This window comes from Bipolaris sorokiniana (genome assembly GCF_000338995.1).
Source record: "Bipolaris sorokiniana ND90Pr unplaced genomic scaffold COCSAscaffold_8, whole genome shotgun sequence".
Taxonomy (NCBI): Eukaryota; Fungi; Ascomycota; class Dothideomycetes; order Pleosporales; family Pleosporaceae; genus Bipolaris; species Bipolaris sorokiniana.
Window position 1 is genome coordinate 938807 of NW_006911902.1, and position 19568 is coordinate 958374.

Sequence of the window (19568 nt, forward strand, 5' to 3'; positions counted from 1 at the left end):
AAACTAGCAAAAAAGATATTGAAGCTCATACAAGCTCCGGCTTTGACTCAGCCGAGGTTTGAACTCGGGACCTTCAGTGTGCCTAACAGGTTGTTAGACTGACGTGATAACCAACTACACCACCGAGCCCTGTTTTGTTGAAAATCTTGGATATTAAAAACAATAAGTCGTTGAGAAAATTCCCTGACGTTATGCAACGAGCGTGGGCATCGCCCACACTTGTCCTAGCAAAGTAGTACAGTTTATATCTCTATTCATATGGTGCAGATATTCAGAAAATCACCCCATGCCTCAATTGCAAATGCGACTCAGTGTTGACGCCACAATATCGAATGACAGCCACGCTCAGGTCACGTACAGTAAGGAGATGCAATTCAATGCCGTCGGGCGGAGTTCTAGGCTCTGACGCCACAAAGTCCATCTCGGCCCGAAACAGGAGCGATACCCCGTTACCAGCTTCTCCGCGTTTTCCCCAGTCCCCGACAGCTTCAAACACCGACACCAGCGGCCAACTCGCAATGAGGCATGGAAACAAATGCCCCACAACAGCCTGTCGGCGCACAGGCGGCCACCAACCCGGATGAAGACGAAGCTTCAAAGATCAAAAGGACGCAGATCGCGTGCTTGAATTGTAGGAAGAGGAAGAGTCGGTGTTTGTTGTAAGTGGTTGACAGCCCTGTCGCATTCGCGCATTGAGACTGGCTTGAGCATCTGAGCATGCGCATGTATAGAATCCAGCGCAAATGATCTATACTACTGAAACTCACAAGTTGGCCTCGAATTACAATACAAACAGCTCAGCATACATGTTCGGGGACTGACACGTTACTACAGAGATTCAAACAACTCTATTCCGTGCCTTCGATGTAAGCGCGACAACCTCGAATGCGTGTTAGGCGGTAGCAATCGCGGCGGACGACGGGAGCGAAAAAAGAAACGCGTCGACGAATCGCAACCACAGCAGCAATCTGAGTCGCAGCCAGAAGCGCAACCGCAGCAGCCATTGCCGACGCTCCCGGCGAATGCGCCAGAAAGAAGCTTCCATACTCTGGGCAATCTTGGTACTACATGGTCGCAAGACACTGTTGAACCGCAATACGGGGAAGAACTTCAGGCCGCTCAGTCAGACTCGTCAAATACAGACGAACTTCCTTTCTCGAATCTCCAGAATCCATCTGATGCCCTAGGCATACTAGCCAGAGTTGCTGGGGAATCAAGCTCGAACGAAGAGAACAATGGAAACGGCAACGGCATTCCGCACGCCAGAGGATCATCTCTCAGCATGCCGGCTCCACCAATTTCCTTCTCCTATCCGTTGCTAGACCGGGGTATCCTTACCGTCCATTCACTTTCCCAGCTGCTTGTCCGCTTTCAACAGCAGTACCATCCCTTTTACCCTCTTGCTCCGGCCCATGCTTTTGAGACGTCTCGTCTCTCAGATCTGGTGACTAAAGAGCAGCATCTCCTTACTGCCATCCTCTTAATCGCCTCCAAAGATCTCGTCGACGAGCCGCACATATACGAAGCATGTTCCGAGCACATGAAGAATCTAGTTTCTGCACTCGCTGCAGGAGGCGATGCTGGTATTGAAGCAGTAGAGGCTCTCCTGCTACTAGCCGAATGGGCGCCATATACCCAACGCGGTTCTGGGAAAGTTGGCAAAGGCGAAGAAGACAAGGAAAGCTGGATGCATGTTGGCCTTGCTCTGAGAATTGCATACTTTCTCGCGCTGGATCGGTACTCGTTCCGTTTCGTGGACCAATACAAGGATGAGGATCACCATCGCAAGCGCCTCATATGGACAGCAGCATATGTTTCTGATCGCCATATCAGTATTAGGATCGGAAAAGCGTTCTGGTCTCGTGGTCCCGGACCTTTGACGACTTTGCGAAGAGAGGATTACCCCTCACTGATCCCTAAGAATCCCAATGAAGAAGACCACGCCTCCATCTTTCAAGCCAACCTGGAGCTTACACAGCTCTTCAGCAATGTGCATGATACGCTGTACTCGAATCCTAGTTCAAGTTTCCGCTCACAAATGAGCGGCAGCTACATCAAGTTTATTGACGATTTCCGATCAGCCATGTACGGCTGGAAGAGCGTGTGGGGCACCTTAACATGCTCACCACCTCTCAAAGCATGTCTACTGATGTCGTACGATTATCTGCGTTTGTACACCAACGCGTTTGCTTTTCAAGCTACTGTCCTTCGAGCCCTGCCCTCAACATCAGCATCTACAGACTCCCCAGCTGGTGCTCCAGCCAATACCGACATAGGCCGTATGCAAGCGCCCCAGCGCGTTTTCGTTAACAATGTAGGAGCTGTGGGCGATGCACGCTTCATTTATGAAGGTCTTGATTCTGCAAAGGCCATTCTCACTACAGTCAACAACTTTGTAGATCCTGAGCGCTCATTGCGGTTCATGCCACTTCGATACTATCTCTACCTGGTTTATGCAGGCGTCTTCCTCTATCGCGCTCGCTGTACTGGTGTCATCAGCGCAGACGAGGATCGTGCCATCCGCGCCATGATCAACGAAACGGTAGCTCGTCTCCAACGCAGTGCCGTTGGGTCCGGAAGCGGTATCCAGCACCCAGGTTCTCGTTATTCTCAGCTTCTCAAACTGCTCTGGGCCAAGGTACCGAAGAAGGATAAAGCAAATCGTTCAGCATTCCATCATCCTGGTACACATATTGCCAGCACACCAGTAGATCAGAATGGCTTCCCACAACATCCGGTCTTAGGTAATCAAACTAGTCCACAAGCCAGTAGTAATGGCACAGGTGGAAGTCCAGCAATTACAGAGCAGATGGGTGATTTTGGATGGACAGACTTGAGTGCTGTCAATGAATTCGCTGTACATGGCGGCGGAAACAATACGGCGGCTGATGATGCTGCGCTTTGGAATGGATTTCTCCCTCTTGATATGGGATGGAATGCTCAAGGATTCGGAATCGACGGAATAGTCGACTCTAATGAGCTAGGCATGCTGTTCTAATAATAGAGTGTGAAAATCCATGAGACTTGGATTACTGCTGGGTAGGCGCTTTTGGACTTCTTATGCTGTTTAACATGTTTGCTTGGAATTCTCGCATGCGCAAGGTGGAATAGAGAGGTAATGTCTGATATGAGCCGAGTATAAAAATACCATAATCATGAAATATGAACACCAGCAATTGATGTACTGTGAATACTTCACCGCGGAATATCCATATGTCAGAGCTGGGTCCTGAGGAACTAAGTTTGTGTGTTTTTGAGGTGGCAAGATCGTATACACTATAATCCCACCCCTCCACAGCGCCGTAAATGCAATCCGTATGGTAACAGTGAAATGTACAATCTTTTGCCATCTTTTGCCATGATGGCCATCTAGAAACCTGGAGGATTGAGTCGCTGACTGACCCTCGTCCACTTGGGAACCTCTGCAGATCGTCAGAATATATCCATAGGCGGCTTCCCATGCCCTTGATTAATCCTTCAAATGCGTCTGCAGCAAAATTGCATAGTGTATGCCACTTACTATGTATTCCCTTGCGATACCTCTTTACCTTCCGGTCAAAAACAGTGTACTTGTCTTTCGGGAGCATCTCCTCCTCAGTCGGCATCTCTGTCTTCCAGCGCTCCACCTTCTTCATGCTCTGGCCCATTCGTCGTAGTGCGGTATCGAGAGCGGAGACAACGGAGTCGACATGTCGCAGACGCTCACGATGGCGGTACTTTTGGTGCCTGGAGAGTCGCCATGGCACTTTCCTGTGTTCCACGTTAGTGTCTCGTCTCCGGGCACAATCTGTGAGAAATGGCAATAGTGAAGGCGGAAAAGATCGATAGTGGCGGGAGCGAGCGATTGCGCAGGCGAATTGATCGTGGAGAGACGCACCATAGCAGACCTCCCGACAGCGGATTTGTGAGGCGGAAGGGACCAAACATGTTGATGTGTTGGGGTTGAGAGGCCGGGCTTGCGCAATTGAAGTCGCGATATTCTGCGCAGACACTCCCGCGGACTTCTTGGCGAACATCCCGGTTAGCGTGGGGAAGCTCAGCACCACTTCGTTCCCCTTGTAACTTAACTCAGTCACCAACTTCACGAATTTACGAATCACGAACAACCAGAAGAGGGTTTTAATACACGACGGGAAAAGTGCTACTGGATCGTAAAACAGAACAATCCTATCAGGCAGCCAGCCTCTACACCAAGCGCATTCGTGCGCGCATCCATAACACTCCACCATGTCGTACACATTCTCAATACTCTCACCTCTTGACGTTCCCCTTTTTACCCACGACTTTGGCACATCGCGTAGCGGTGGAACTGGTGTTGCAAACTACACGCCAGGCGAACGCGCCCTTGTCCCATTCATTCTACACTCTGCGCTCGACATAGTCGAAGAAGTACAATGGGGTCCCTCCACGTCTAGCGGCTCCGCGCCAATGTACCTCAAGCACATCGACAAGTATCAGAACTGCTATGTGTCATGCTGGATAACAGGTGGAAATACACGCTTTCTGCTGTTGACGAGGCCACGCGATGAAAGCCTGGGGCTCACAAGTGGAGGCGCTGGGGGTGTCAGAGGAAGCTTGGCTGGTGGACGAGCAGCACTTGGTGGAGGTGCTGGACTGTACAACCCTAGTAGTCCCGCTACCGAGGAGGCAGTCAAGAACTTCATGGTCGATGTGTATGAGGCGTGGGTCAAGACTATTATGAACCCTTTTTTCGCGGTTGGAAATGGAGAGGTCATCAAGAGTCCAGTGTTCAGGCAAAGGGTTGCTACAGCAGCAAAGAAATATCTATGAAGAGGGAAGAGTGAAAGAGGAGACAAGAAATAAAAAAGACTTTTACTATGCTGTAAGCGCTCGCAACGCGTCTAGAGCGCGTAATAATTTAAGCAAGCGACCTTAACTCGAGATGGCATGTAAGGAAAATCTCGAGAATAAACTCGTAGAAGGTCGGAATTTACAGTATAATTGCTTAAGAAGCACGACGAAAAAGACACAGCAAGGCACCCACTGCGAAGATCCGTAGGTGTCATTGAGGGAAAAGCAATCTGTCTAATATGACTGCCGAGTCTGTCTGCATACGCTGGGAGAGCAAACTTCGGCAAAGTGGCTGTTCTCACATCCAGAGACTGGCATCTCGAACCTTTTAATAGAGCAAACCTGGCGATAATGTACCTAAATAGTTACTATTGCTGCTGCTGGACCTGAATACTTCCGCATAGGTGTTCTCACTTCATGATGCAACATATCTGTCAGAGGTCCTTCTCTTGCTTTCACATCACTAGCGCGAGAGCTGTTAGCGGGCTTTGCATAGTTAGCAAAACTAGATTCACAATTCACCTTCACCTCAACTTCACTCGCTTTTTTCCATCTACTCCTGTCTACTGCGATCAACTCTTTTACCCTATCTACCACTAACAACACTTACCTTCATTTCTATTTCTCTAGTCAATATGGCGCTAAACCTTACATCTTTAGATCCTAGAAACCTCGAGTGGGTTGCTCCTCGTGACAAGCAGATAGCTGAGTTACGAGAACTACAGAAAGGATTTGAAGCTGCGAAAGCTAAGTTCTTCAAGAAAATCGAGAAGAAGCGAGAAAATCTCATTGCTACGCATCAACGTGAGAAGGACGTCTTTTTGAACAAGGAGCAGGCAAACAGCCCAGGAGCTGCGCTGCTAAAGAAAAGTGGTGATAGAGCTAGGCAAACACTGGCGTTCACCTCCAAGGCTTCAACATACACAAGCACGCCTCAGGCATGCCCAGTTAAGCAGACTCCTCCATTCATCTATCTTTGCTCTGATGACGATGAGCCGGTCTTTCTAGAACAGAGGACCGCACTAGCATCATCACCTACTCCAGCACTGTTAAGAGACAGCTCTAAGGCATCTAAGGTACATAGATGGTTCTGCTGGAACTTTACTTCTTATGCACTAACGCTTCTAGTGTTCAGCAGAAACCTCAAAGCCTAGGCGTGGAGAAAACGTGCTGCCACAGTCACCGCATAACTTAGAAGAGCAACAGGGAGCTCGGAACGCTACTCTAAACAATACGGATGTTCCAACAGATCCAACAGAATGTAACACAACTCTACCACCACAAAGGGATGTTGAGATGCCAGATAGAGATAGGCCTCCAGCAGAGGCTGCTCAAGGCAAGTCACGACTTATTTCAGGGTTCAACTCGAAGCTAATATTCGCATAGCTTCGATACATATGAAGGAACAGAATACACCTAAGTCGCAGCAGTACATCAACAACGTGCTTCCACTACCGCAAAATAGCACTTCTTTACCACCATGCATCACCTCTAGAGCGCGAAAGTCAAATATCCCAGGCAACGCCTTCAAGAGACCTTTTGATCCAGCTATACGTAAATCTCTCACCCAACATAACAGCAATTTTCTAGCGAGCTCCCAGGTGCCGACATCTAGCGCATACCACTCAGATACTACACCAAGTCCGTGTGTTATCTCGGTCGCTTCTCAGACAAACGATTTACGTTCCTATTTCGCCAAGAGGGGCAAGAGAAAAGTAATTGACATCAGTAGTGACGAAGCTGGTGACGAAGATGGTGATGACGGCCCATCTTTTAACGATGAGTGGGCAGAAGAAGAAGAAAATCAGAGAACAAGAACTAACAGAGCAAAATGCATGCCTTCTTTGGTTTCTACCGCTACAAGTGGGCTATCTCGTACATAGAAGAATCGCTTTGGACAGATCAATCCGAAATCGAAAGTGAGAGCAACCAACGAAGCAGCATCGTTCCACCCTACATCATCATCACAAAAATCAAGCAGCACTACTCGGTCAGGTACATCAAAGCTCCTTGTTACTATATATCAGGATTTGACTAACCACATCGTTGCAGTTCCCACTCCAGCGGCCGCATCACTTTACTCCAACCGAAAGGCTAAGCTTGACGCGATCGAGAAGATAGCACAGATTAGTCAACAAAGCACAGAGTCCTTCACTAGAGAGGACGTTGATATGTTAGCGAACGACTCAGACGATGAGAGCGTCAGGGCTCCTGGGCGGCGCCGGATTGTCAAAGCTACAGTAGAGGAGAATGACATGAGCCCATGACATTTGGCGTCAGACTCCAGCAAACACAAAGTCATGAATGATGTCATATTTCCAACAGATGAGCAGTGTAGTAGCACAAAGCCTTGTATCGGGAGGAAAGAAAGCTGGCCTTGATATCTATGTGAAGAGAACAGACATTGATGGAGGTGGGACTTGTTTTTAGGCGTTACTTGAGTCTAAGGGATCTTAGAGCAACAGTACTCTCTCTCAACGCTTCGATACCAGTGGATTGTACACATCTTGTCTCTTCTAGCAACTACGTATCATCTGCAGCATCGAATACAGCGTACTTAGTCAGATGATATACATACAATTATCCGCACTGTCTATTCATTGGTCTCTCGTCGTATAGAAACTCATTGCACTTCCCAACATCGTCCATCACTGATCTACATCCGGAGTATAGCCGCCGTTTTCAACAGACGCAAACAGACACAGTTTCAACTACCGTCCACGGCACTCTATTCCAACCACTTACAAACCCTCAATATCAAACAGTAGACAGACCGTCGCTATCTCCCGACACACGTCAGATTGTGACGAGATAATCTCACACGAGCAGCTGACATGTACACACATTACAAAAGAAATCGAACACGACGAAGGCGAAAAAGTCTAGACAAAAACCACTGTCGATCGCAATACGAATCCTCAAACGCGTTCCTGTCCCCCATTCGTTGCCCTATTCTATCTCATCCACCATCCTTCTTGCATGTCAGCTCAGCTGAACTGTCTCCACACACACACACATGTATGTATGTAAACCCTTCGCCATGCAACCCGCAAAGAAAAGTCAGGCCGAGCACACATGTACCGTTCTGCGGTAAATCTAGTCTCGTATTCTGTATGTTAGGCCCCCATGTCATTTTACATAGTCCCGAAGAACTACCAAGCGTAGTGTATTATCACCCTACATTCTTTGGTGCCTACCCCCCCCCCCCCACCACACGCTCATGCGCCCTAGCAAATAGAAAAAGAGAGAGAGAAAAAAAGTAACTCCGCATTCTTTCTTGCACAATCTACCTCGCTCATAATGCAATCTTAGGGCTGTTACCCAAGCATCTATCTCACCGGGCCCGCTCTAGTGCGAGGAAAGTATGGTAAGCTAGTGTGGGAGAACTTCGGGCAATGCAGCCGTGGGGAAACATATGCCTCCCAGCCTTCTTATTTTCTTTTCTCTCGCTCTCTCTCTCTCCTATTTCACGTACCACCTACTACTTTCAGTTTGTATGTATTGTTTGTCCATTCCCAAACTCAACAAAAAAAACAATCGCGTTCGTATTCTGCCATCAAAGACGCGCCTCGACACGGGTTCTACTTTACTAGCGACGAGGCGGAAGCATGCATACGGAGGAATTGCCGCTTAGCGGGCAGTAGTAGATTGGTGCTAGAGCGCGTTGCGGCACTGCACGCACTAGGGGGTTTGCTGTTACGGGGTTGTGGACAAAAAGGACAAGGGTGTTGGGGTTGGGTGTGGGTGGGTGTGGGAAAACCGTTTTTTTCCTGCCTTTTGCGTAGCGAGCGGGCGCGCTAGGCAGCGGTTCGGCGATGGGGTCGCAAAGCAGCAACGCGTCATTGTCAAGGGTATGCAAATCTGTGTGTGTGCGCATACAAGACATGTGTGTGCGTGAGAGTGGGAACACGCATTGCTGTACTATACCGCGGAGCATTGTTCGGAGCGAATAAGAAGATGGGGAATTGAGTGGCCGAACGCTGGTTCTTCGGCGCAACTGTTTTCCTCGCCGACATGGCCCTTTTCTCTCTGGTCTCTCTTGCTTGGGCCCAGGTTCGCGGCACGCGGGTACTCCAAGTGCCGGTTCGGGATTGTGTTGCGTGCGCCGTCGGCATCGTATCATGTCTGAATCGCTAGTACGAGGCGAAGATCCTCTCTCTCAGCATACTTACGATGATACTAGTATCACGCGAGGTCGGTCGCGTCATGCTTCGCGTTTCATACCTAGCTAGGCACCAAGAACCACGCGATTAGGATAAGGAGAGAAGAGCAAGGAAGAGCCAAGCAAATCAGATAAAGCAGTTTTGAGCCAGATATGCGGAAGAGGAGCATATTCGTCAGCAATATCAAGTCCAGACCGAGAGAAACCTTACGCAGAGCTACCAATGGTTATTTCGCCGTAGTAGTGCGCAGTCTCGAGTCACTCACCCGTACATTAAATCCAAGCCGAGCAAAAAAAAGAAGAAAGATTAACCGTATCTATAGCAATTAGCCTTTCTCGCTTGTCGACAGACGAAAAAAACCGGTTTGATTTCAAAACCCAGTTAAACGGGGGGCAAAAGTGTGAGATGTGAAAGGAAAAACGCCAAACTAACCATACTATCCCCCTTCCCAAACTGCCATGAATCGCAACCCGAAAAAAGAGGCCAAAAAACTCAAGCGAAAAAGAAAAAGAAGAAAAAACAAGAAACTTTATCAGAAAAAGGAAGGAGAAAACTGACTCTTACCCATCCGCAATCCCTAGTCCCCATCCCAACTTTCCCCTTTTTTCTTTTCCCCCTCTTCGAAATCAATCCCGTGACGCCACTTTCTTCTCCCCCCAAGAATCCAAGGTTACCCCCGTCCACACCTAACGGTTCCGCTCACTCGTCCGCGTATATTCACACTTTTACACCCCAGCAATTCCAAATGAATTCCCCAAAGAAGAAGAAAGAAATTTAAAAAAAAAAGGCGATCTATGATGACGAAACCCTACGACCATTCCCTTCCTGCGTTCCGAGAAGAGGATAAAAAAACGGCTATTCGCATTCGCAATGTTGAATCCATGTCGACAGGGCGCTAGCGCTTATATGCGTAGTGGGGAGCGGGTGTGTGTGTGTGACGGTGAGAAAAGATAGGAACGGGAAAGATGATACCAGGGGCCAGGGGGGAGGGGGGGTTCCATTTGCTTTCTTACTTTCACTTTTGCTTTAGCTTTTTTTGCTCCCCAGTTTTTTTAAAAAAAAACTACTTTTACCTATTACCTGTCTCCTAAACGCCCAAAGTCCCCATGTACACACACACATATATATATATATATATCTATTTCCAAGGTAATTTGCAAAAAAGTTAGAGTAGTATTGGCCTTGTATGCAATATATGTGCAAAGCAAAACCAATTCGTATGGGAAGGGAAAGGGCAAAGTCGACTCGACAAGCAGGTAACCCGCACCCTAGTACAAGGGTTCCTTCCCCCACCCCTTGCCTTGCCTTCCCCTTCCCCTTCCCGGCGCCCTTCCCCCCCTCTCTCTCTGCTGTATGCAAAGCTCCACGCGGCAAAGCCGGTTGGCGGGGAAGGGATCACCCTTGCCTCTCTTTTCGGCGGCCGCTTTTTTGTGAACACTGCGGCATGGGCGGTCAGGGTAGATAAGTAAAGTAAGAAATATACAGACTTGAGGTATAATTACAAGCAATGAATGTATGTAACTTATGTAAAATTGAGACGGGGGAGGGGTGATAATGCAGTGGATGTGCGTTTGCATTGGTGCGTCCGTCTTTCATGCTCATGTCAGATACTAAACGGTTCGTTCGTGTACGAAATCACTCTATTTTGGCAAACTTCCTTATCCCTTTGCCCTATGCTCCTTTCATTTTAGTTTGGAGTGGATTAAAGAAAAAGTCAGGCCATCCGGTAAGATGGACTGGCAAGATGCATGAAGCCGAAAGTCTGGGGGATGCATGCTTATCTCAGAGGTTAATGGCGAGGGCACCACTTGGTTAAAAACTTATTTTTTCCGAGTTGACGGGTCGATTGTCGTGTGATAGGGATCTTGGGCTGAAGAGAACAAGGGGAAAGGGAAAGAAGAGGAGGCTGAACTGAAGGATCATTCTTTTTTGTTTTTGTTTTATTTATTTTTTCATTTCAACAAAACACGTCTATTATATTTACTTTGATACCAGTACCATTTATCAACTCATAAGATCTACAGTATATTCCAATAAAAAACAATTGCAGTGCAAACATACATGCCAGAAAGAACAGAAAGTCGTAACCTGTAAAAACTCCTATCTCGGACGCTTCGAGTCATGCTTTTCCAATGCTTTCCGTTAATCCCGTTTTTTATACCATGAGCGCCGACGAGATTGGTATGCACAAAGAACATGCATTGTTGCCCGGCAAACAGTATGTAAATGAGAACAGAGATGAAGAGACAGACTGGGATGTCGCAAGAGGTCATAACTTGCAGACGGGTATCAAAAGCACTGCTCGACTATGACAAGCGACGGTGCAAACAGGATGCTCGAAAAGGAAACAGACGTTGGCAGACAGCTGACAGCGGTCTGAAACCTAAAGCAGCTGATGTGAAACTTGGTTGGGGATAACGGCCGGGCTAATCATGAAGGATTCAATACAGGGTCGAAAAATGTGGTTGACCCCGGTCGTTCGTAGGGGCTCCCTGCAAGTGCCGAAAAGTGGGTCAGAAGGGCGGCTGCTTGCAACCAGGGCATCAATTTCGGTGATGCGGCCGGAGACTTCTTAAGGAGAGCCCTCGCGCCTCGATTTCTTGACCCTCTCGATTCTTTCGTTCCAACGTCTTTTTCCGACGCGGGTCTCAAAGTGCGGAGCTACTTGGGCCACATCCTGGCCTTGACCCATCATGCTGCTTCTCATCTTATTGCGGTAAGCATCAACTATCACAGGTTAGTACATCCGTCTCTTGAATACATGGGTCGCGACTTGGTTACTTACGAGACTTTTGTAGGAACAATGTCCTTCCAGCGAAGACACGACTTTGGCTCCAGCTCATGCGGTATCCAAGGTCATTGAGAGTGATTTCCTTGGATCGCTTCGAACGAGTAAGCCGCGGCTTCGGGACACGCGCCTCGCCATCGAGCGTTGGCACTGGGACAATGGTAGAACCGGCCAAAGGAAAGCTGGGGTCGTCCTCGACATCAGGCTCATCGGCAAATACCTTGCTGCCACGGGGGCTTGCAGGCGGTGATGTCATTTGCATAGCGAAGTAGCTGCGCGGGAAGACGGAGTTAGACTTGCGGTAAGAGTCTGGCATCTCTTCCATCTTGACTGTGTCAAGAGTAACTCGCACGCGCACTCTAGTTCCGCGCTGCGCGTCGTCAACGAGAATAAATTTGCGACGCTTGGAGTCAGGTAGGTCGCCAAAAATGGCTAGTTTGCGTTCTTCTTCGCCTTGCTCCTGCTGTTTTGAGACCGCTACACCTGCCGCATGAGGTGGAGGCGGGGGGTGACTTAATCCGTCGTGAATTGGCGGCATACCACCCGTTCCCGCAGTGGAATCGCTGCCAGGGAAGTTGGGGTAGAAATTCTGCGTTGTGCGCACATCCTGGGGCGATTGTTGACCATTTGGCGCTTGGTGGTGATGAGTGTGTGATTCACCGTATTCATTGGCTGTACACAAAGAAAGTTAGCTTGCACGTCCGAACAAAAAGGTCATACTTTTTTCCAAAATCATCCCGCGCAGAACAAAACAACAACCATATGTGACTATGTGCGTGTGGGTATATGCATACATGCATGGGGTAGGTAGGTAGTATCGAAAGGGGTATTACATCAAAGAGTGTAATAATGTACATGCAGTGAAAGAACGACAAGAGGTATCATTTAACAACCAACAACAATTACGCTTTATCACATCACATCTGGTGAAACATACCGCTAACATCATCCGGTCCTCCGTGAGGCCCTCCTGGCCCATCATGGTGATGATGCATCTGGGGACCACCCATGCCCATATTCGGTCGGGGTGGTGCAGTTAGTCCGGCAGAGTTGGGAACCCCAGGCGCACCTGGTCCACCTGGTCCAGCCATGTGGTTACCATGTGTAGCCGATTGGGCTTTCCTCGTGGTCATCTTGGCCATTCTGCGCACGCGACGACTCCTCAGTCGCGGATCCTGGTTGCTGTTCCGCCAGCTGTCGACGGCGCGTTGAATGAGACCACGCTTTCCGCGCAGGCAGGGGTTGAGTTGTGCAAGAGCCCAGCCAACAGTGTTGCACTCAGTCTCGTAGTGGAGACGGTTACCCTTGTACTGGTCCTTGGCACAGCAGGCGCGTGGGTATACACAGTTCTCAGTCTTGAAATCTTGGGGAAGCTCGTCAACATTGACAGACTCGACGTCACAGCGGATCGTGTACTCCATCTTGACCCTATCGCGCGAGTACTCAAAGGCAATCCATTGAACGCCATTTTGGTCTTGTCGAACAACCAAGGGAGTGGTTGCAGGAATGGGACCAGGCGCAGCGTTGGGGTTAACGTTGGGTCCTCCTGGAGGACCTGGATGCATGTTTGGCGTACCAACAGGAGGCCCTTGAGGTGTGGTTTGAGGCGGGCCTCCCAGTCCTGATGGCGGCCTTTGGAGCGGCGTCTGTGACATTCGTGGCTTTGGGCTTCCAGTCATTCCTGGGGTCTGTGGGTGATGCGGGTGTTGATGCTGCATCTGCTGGTTTTGCTGATGAGACATGAGCAGAGACTGTGAGGCCATTGGTTGCTGAGGCGCGCTTGAAGGGTGCTGTTGGTAAGGTGACTGTTGGGGTACTGGCGCAGATGCATATGGAGTGTAGTACATGGACTGAGGCATCTGACTAGGCGGTTGCCCGTAGATGGGCCTGCCATGCTGGTCATGCTGAGGGGATTGAACAGAAGCTGGCGAGTTTGACTGTGGGGTGTGATATGAGATCGGTGGATATCCGCCCCGATTCATCGTTGCAGCCGCCATGAGCTCTGGGGTTTCTGGAGCAAAAGTCAGGTCAACGCGTTCATTTTGATGGAATATACAACGGGGGGCATCCAGGTCTAATCGTCATAAAGGCGGCACTTGCGCGCACGCGTGGCGCGCATTGACAGGGAAGGTCTGAGCTGAAGGATCAGAAAAGAAGCAAAACCAACATACCTGACGAAGAATAGTTGCTGGGCGCACTGTTGGTGCTGTAGGGGCTGGGGTGGTGCTGCGAGTAATAGGGGACCTCCTGCTGCTGCTGCTGCTGCTGCTGTTGCTGGGGAGGCTGGGGCTGTGGTGGAGGAGGTGGCGGTGGCCCTTGCTGGCTTTGGATCTGCTGAATGTAGGGCGACTGGTGCTGAGGAGGTCCTTGTGGGGTTGGGTGCTGGGGCGATGGGTAATGTGCCTGTGCCGGGCTCTGTGACGGGACCGACTGGTGGGGAGAGTCGGGGTGGTGTTGCTGGTGCTGGTGGACAACGCCGGGCCTGGGATGGTGCACCGGTAGATGATTTGGCGGTGGCAAGCCCTGCGCAGAGTGTGGGTGATGCTGAAAACACGGACCAGGTCAGTAAGGCTGCAGGTGCAGAATGAGAAAAAAAAGAATTGAGCGAAAAAGCAAGTGGTAAGAGGTAGCAGAAGAAAGGGCGAGGTGGGCAAACGAAAGCCCGTATGGTGGTGATGATGATCAGTGCAGGGAGTGGCAGCAGGTAGAAGCTTGGTGGGGGCAGGTGGGGAGGCTGTGGTTGGTTGGTAGACTAGGATGTAAGGGCAGTGATGTGCTGCAACAGGACCTAGGCGAGGGGCAGGGTCTGGAAAAAAGACAGGAGGGTAGGGTATAGTTTATAGGATGGGAAGGGCAGGCTAATGAAGGCAGGGCGGTCTTTTGGCAAGCTTGACAAGACAGCGCAGAGGAGCGGTGGGCAGCGTAGGGCTACACTATGGAGGCCGGGGTGCCGCTGCTGGCCGTTGCGTGACAAGAGGCGGCGGACTGGCTTCAGAAGAGGCCAGGACAGCGACAGTGATGGTGACAGGGGAGGGGGGAGTTTGGGTAGTAGCAGGGCAGCTTGGCGGGAAGGGCGTACCATGTAGGCGAGCAGAGGCGCCGGTGCTGGGGGTGGGTGTTTGTGTGGACGCGGCGTGCAGTGGCTGCTGCAGGATGCAAAGGGCGAGGATGAAGCTGCCAACGGCGGCGAGGGTTTTAGGGACGCGGCTTCAGACGCGCTGGTCGAAACACCAACGGTCGAGGGTGCAGAGGGCGCGACGGGGTTGCAGTTGGAAGCGAGAGCGAGGGCGTGGATGGGATGCGGGAGCGAGGGTGGTGCGGTAGGGGTGGACAAGGAGCAAGAGTCGACTCACCATCTTCTGCGACGCTACAGGCGCCTGGTCTTCCTTATAGTTGCGGGCCCTATCTGGGATTTTTGGCTGCGACATTGTTATGATTGCGCGGTGGGAGTCGACGTCGAAGGATCCGGGCAGCGAGGGTCCGGGCGCTGGTGCGATGGACGAGGATTGCGAAGAGATGCAGTAGCGTGGCCTGCGCAATTTCAGGCGCAGAGCAGGCGGCGCTAGCGACGGCTAGGGAATGGGAGCGAGGCCCAGGGCAGGCAGCGTGTGAGAGAGTGCGAAGGCGGTGGGGCGGCCGCGGTGGAGACGGTCGTTAAATCAACTTGGAACAGCTAACACGGCTCCCGACGCCGGCCCTGTCCCTGGTCTGCTGCACGCTCGGACACAGTCCTGTTTCGAGCGGCCTGCCCGGCTCTGCCATCAGGGATCGCCGCCGAATGCTGCGCCAAAGGGCCTGCTGCTGCTGCGTATACTCCTGCTCCCGTCCTTTGCCTCGCTTTGTCTGTGTGCGCCGACGGTCGCGCCCTCCGACTGCCCTCACGTGACCCATTCACTGCCATTTCTTAGCTCTTCCTACTTACTACCTAGTACGACGCGTCTCAAGTGGTCGTGGCGGCCGCGCCTGCACGAGTGGGGAAGACGCCGGCGGCCATGGGGCGGTCAAGGCAAGCGCAGCTTCTATTTTCAAACTCTGCCTAGTGCCTTTGCCTGCTGCCCACGCCGGCGTATGCCAAACCACCACACACGCCCTCACCCACGCCCGCCGCCTCTTCCTGTCCTGTCCTGTCTTGTCTTGTCGTGTCAAATCATAATTTCATCGCTCCATTCCCTTCTGTCCGCACCCGTCTTTTGGTCGGGTCTTGTCTTGCCAAGCACGCGCACCTGTGCCGCACACGCACACACACACACACAGAGAGAGAGACTAAGACTGCTTTCTACTAACATTACTACACACACACGTCTAGCCTGCCTGCCTGCCTGCTGCCTGCCGTCATGGGTCGTGCCTGCCCCCCTCCCCCCTGTCGCTCGGCTAAATCCTTCAAGATGGGCAGTCGCGACCCCACGGTACTTCCCTTGCTCCCATGGCCGCTGTAGTAAGTAAGTATCCTAGTACCCCAGTACCATAGCATGCTGGCCCCGGTCCTGCTATAGCAATGCACCATGCGACCTTCATTTCGCCCCTGCAGCCTGTACTCACAATCCTCGCCCTCAGATCACAGCTCGCACCCGTCGCGGCCCTATCGGACGCGTCACTGACCCATTCTCCCACAGTTTTGCCGCGTGCTGTGTGTGGTGTGTGTGTGCGCCCTGCCCTCGAGTCCAATTCACCGCCGCTAGTCGACCGTTTGAGCAGTTGCACCACTCCGCCGCCCCGCCCTCTGCTCCGCCATTGGCCGCCGCTGCCGGTGAGGGCAGAAAAACACTCGCTCCCAACGTCGCGTACGGCGACTGGCCGATGCACGCCCGCATCCACCAACCGCCGTGTACCGCACTCGAGATCGGCCACGCGATGCTCGTCACGGCAATGCTTCTCGGGAGCAGCGTCATGGGCGGCCTGGTCCAATCGCCGCCGATCTGCCCTGGGACGTTGCATCTTACTCCTGCTCCCTCTGCGGAACCATGACACCGAACACAAACATCTGACCTCAGGGGCGTGGCCGCATCGTCTTCGGCCCATCTTCATGCCTGCCCCCGTCAGCCCTGTCCGCCATCCGCAAATGCCCGGTCATGCGGCTATGGGCACCAAGTACGCAGAATTGCCTGTTACGGGCCTGGGTCGATGCGTCTATAATAAGTTAAATGACAATTTATGCTCAGCGCGCGCACTACGCCTCAAGAAACGTTACTGCAACAATGGGGGCGAATAGCCGCCGAAGCCCATCGTAAGAGCAATTCCGTTCTGCTGCACCGCTCGAGCCGACCCCAAAAGCCCGTCTCGGTGCATTAACTGCTTCGTCTCCCTATTTTCCCTGATTGCACATCTCAAGCCTGCTTTTTATTTTTCTGGCCTAGAGACGTACTGGTGCTGACGGCGCCATGTACGCATGTAGTTACCTACATACAAACAAAGCAATGCGCTGCATCCAGGGCCGACCCTCCTTCACCGTCGTTGTGTTTTTGTGCTTGACAGGCTTCGAGAACGGCTTCCATGGTAAACACTGCGCGCGCCGTCCCATGTCGTGAGCAACCCCTCCCTGTCGCGATCGCGGACATGGGACCTGGGTTCGTAAATGTTCCGAGCGAGGCGTTCGCAGTGCGGAGAAACCCTGGGAGCATGCTTGCTGGCCTTGCTCATGACCAGGGAGATAGGTCAGGTACCGAGCGACCATCAACTCTATTCCAACGCCGCTCCAAACTTGTTTGTCGGGCACTACACAATACCACTGCACCGCCGGTGCACACGGCCGGCGCACGCGGCTGCGTATGCGCTCGATCCGAAGCGTCAACCTGATGCCGTCTTGCGTATTCTACACTCGACGATAATTACCCTCACCTTGTGCACGCCCGAATCTTCCTGAACGCACTCAACACTTGGTCCGCCACGGCGCCTCTCGACGCATTGACGGCCGGCCATGCCTGCAGTAGTCGCGCAACATCTGGCAGGTCCAGTGTCGATCTTGTAAGCGACCTTTTTGCGCACGCATGCCGTGTTACATCGGCTTTCTGTTCATAGTCCATTTGCGACGGTTGGTCGTCGCTGTTCCTCCACACTGTAGCGCAAGCCCATGGCCTGACGGGCGACGTGCATGTCCGGGGCCCATCAGCTGGTTTGGCCCGTCGAGCGACTCGTGCACATCGCTTGCTCCCCTGTCCCACCGCATCCTCGAATCCTGCTTGTGTGACGTTTGCGAGAACGCTCGCTCGCACTCGCTAGCTGCCAGCCTGGTCTTTGTCCAATGCCCGTCGTTGGGAGGCTCGGCTGGCCGTTGCCGTGCGGATACATGGCTGACAGGCCATGGGCACGCTTGATCATACCTGACTCTGGTCGTGGCCGTTGTTCACCCGCGGGAAGCAGGGGTGCAGGCCTGCTCAATAACGGTCGACGATCACAATGGACAAGCTGTGCGATACTGCCGCACATGGATCCGACTCGTCCCGTTGGCCTCCTGTCTAGCGCAAAAAAGGCTGAGAAAAATCGCTACACACACCAACACACACCACCACCACCCCCCGCTGCGCCAACCGCATTCCCCGATTCGCCTTACCTACATACTTACATAAGTACATATGTACTATGTGTGTCTCCGGATTGCACGGTATCCTTTAGACCTGCCTTATCTGTCGTTTCTTGAAAACCCAAAACCAAGGCTATCGCCCCAGCCGCAGTGTATACATATCGGGAGATTTACTGCTTATCGAGCAAAAAACGCTAGACTCGGTCCATCAGGCAAATGATCGACACGTATGTAAGCTCATCGTCACAACAATGTTTGCAATAATGCGATCCAGTGACGGGAGATTTCTGCCCATAGACACCGTCGCGTAAACAAGGATAGTTAGTAGTAGGCCATGGTGAGAAATCTAGGCCTCTGTCGCTTCATTATACTTGCACCAGCAGACACGAATGAACAGTGACGGCGCGACAACTCTTCACAACCACGTTGGAAAAAAAAGAACAGCTTGACAACTAATCTTGGTAACGCAAAACCCCAAGCCACGAACCTGGAGCGAAGATCCCCTGGGCCCCTCGACCTTGCTTCCCGCTGCTTCCCCTTGAGGGTTGTTGCCATTGCAGCCTGGGAGGGTGTCCGATCCCCCAACTTCTAGGACTAGTCGTACTGACCGGGGTGCTTGTTTCGCATGGGAATGCCGAATACGATGCTCAGCGTATTACAATATGTCAATACGTAGGTAGGTATGTCATTGTGTGTGTAGATATATACTCAGTATGTACATGCGTAATCAGATGAAGAGGTCATGACACGACCTCCAATTTCGCGGGCCATGTGCGAAATGGACTAGACCTTCATTCTGCTTTGAAATGGCCATGCCTCCAGCCGAATTTTCAGTTGCGAACGTTACTGCATAAGCGGCATTTCTGACAGGCAGCGCCACGCGGTTGATTGGCTCGACATATGCCGGCTTTAATCATGAGACGAAGTGGACCGCACCATCCCAGCCGATATGTCAGACTTGCGACAAGGTCATGCTGGTCTCCCGCACATACCCTGTGCATACCACGCCGGCAGACGCCACGGATTCGAACGGACACTTGGTGGCAGTGGGAAGATTTGGCCATGGGCTGATTGCTGCAGCAAGTCATCGACGAGGCCAAGTAGTCCTTTCAATGATGTCAATAAGCGCTAGCTGCCGAGTCGTTGCAGCAGGCTGCGACAACAGGATCTGGCCCGCCTTGGCCCACCAGCCATCTAGACCCATCCCTGCGCATCCTTCTCCCATCGCACTCGCTCTGCTGCGATATTCCTTGCAGATTTCTACATGGACGCTACAAATGCTTTATAA

At 51.7% G+C, this 19568-nt stretch overlaps 7 protein-coding genes and 1 non-coding gene across 8 annotated transcripts; 4 read left to right on the top strand and 4 right to left on the bottom strand.

Moving 5' to 3' along the window:
* Positions 1-43: 43 nt before the first annotated feature.
* On the bottom strand, positions 44-129 carry COCSADRAFT_t53. The gene has a single exon. It is a non-coding gene; the product is annotated as a tRNA-Val (tRNA).
* A 396-nt stretch (positions 130-525) lies between these two features.
* COCSADRAFT_90856 (uncharacterized protein) lies at positions 526-2998 on the top strand (the record flags this gene model as incomplete). Its single annotated transcript, XM_007702556.1, has 2 exons — positions 526-659; positions 835-2998. The coding sequence occupies 2 exons, from the start codon at positions 526-528 to the stop codon at positions 2996-2998; spliced, it is 2298 nt and encodes a 765-aa protein (XP_007700746.1).
* A 371-nt stretch (positions 2999-3369) lies between these two features.
* Positions 3370-3927, bottom strand: COCSADRAFT_171968 (uncharacterized protein; the record flags this gene model as incomplete). The annotated part of the gene is made up of 3 exons (XM_007702557.1): positions 3370-3422; positions 3521-3750; positions 3878-3927. 3 exons carry the CDS (start codon positions 3925-3927, stop codon positions 3370-3372), a joined length of 333 nt encoding a protein of 110 aa, XP_007700747.1.
* Positions 3928-4227: 300 nt separating this feature from the next.
* COCSADRAFT_92080 (uncharacterized protein) lies at positions 4228-4791 on the top strand (the record flags this gene model as incomplete). The annotated part of the gene is made up of 1 exon (XM_007702558.1): positions 4228-4791. One exon carries the CDS (start codon positions 4228-4230, stop codon positions 4789-4791), a length of 564 nt encoding a protein of 187 aa, XP_007700748.1.
* Positions 4792-4827: 36 nt separating this feature from the next.
* On the bottom strand, positions 4828-5128 carry COCSADRAFT_330915 (uncharacterized protein). Its single transcript, XM_007702559.1, has one exon. The coding sequence runs from the start codon at positions 5025-5027 to the stop codon at positions 4863-4865; it is 165 nt and encodes a 54-aa protein (XP_007700749.1). The 5' UTR covers positions 5028-5128; the 3' UTR covers positions 4828-4862.
* Positions 5129-5447: 319 nt separating this feature from the next.
* COCSADRAFT_358237 (uncharacterized protein) lies at positions 5448-7109 on the top strand (the record flags this gene model as incomplete). Its single annotated transcript, XM_007702560.1, has 4 exons — positions 5448-5888; positions 5941-6170; positions 6278-6687; positions 6865-7109. The coding sequence occupies 4 exons, from the start codon at positions 5448-5450 to the stop codon at positions 7077-7079; spliced, it is 1296 nt and encodes a 431-aa protein (XP_007700750.1). The 3' UTR covers positions 7080-7109.
* A 4288-nt stretch (positions 7110-11397) lies between these two features.
* COCSADRAFT_358245 (uncharacterized protein) lies at positions 11398-15191 on the bottom strand (the record flags this gene model as incomplete). The annotated part of the gene is made up of 5 exons (XM_007702561.1): positions 11398-11702; positions 11761-12435; positions 12701-13774; positions 13935-14307; positions 15117-15191. The coding sequence occupies 5 exons, from the start codon at positions 15189-15191 to the stop codon at positions 11548-11550; spliced, it is 2352 nt and encodes a 783-aa protein (XP_007700751.1). The 3' UTR covers positions 11398-11547.
* Positions 15192-16186: 995 nt separating this feature from the next.
* Positions 16187-16881, top strand: COCSADRAFT_190910 (uncharacterized protein; the record flags this gene model as incomplete). The annotated part of the gene is made up of 3 exons (XM_007702562.1): positions 16187-16198; positions 16232-16397; positions 16424-16881. 3 exons carry the CDS (start codon positions 16187-16189, stop codon positions 16726-16728), a joined length of 483 nt encoding a protein of 160 aa, XP_007700752.1. The 3' UTR covers positions 16729-16881.
* Between the last annotated feature and the right edge of the window lie 2687 nt (positions 16882-19568).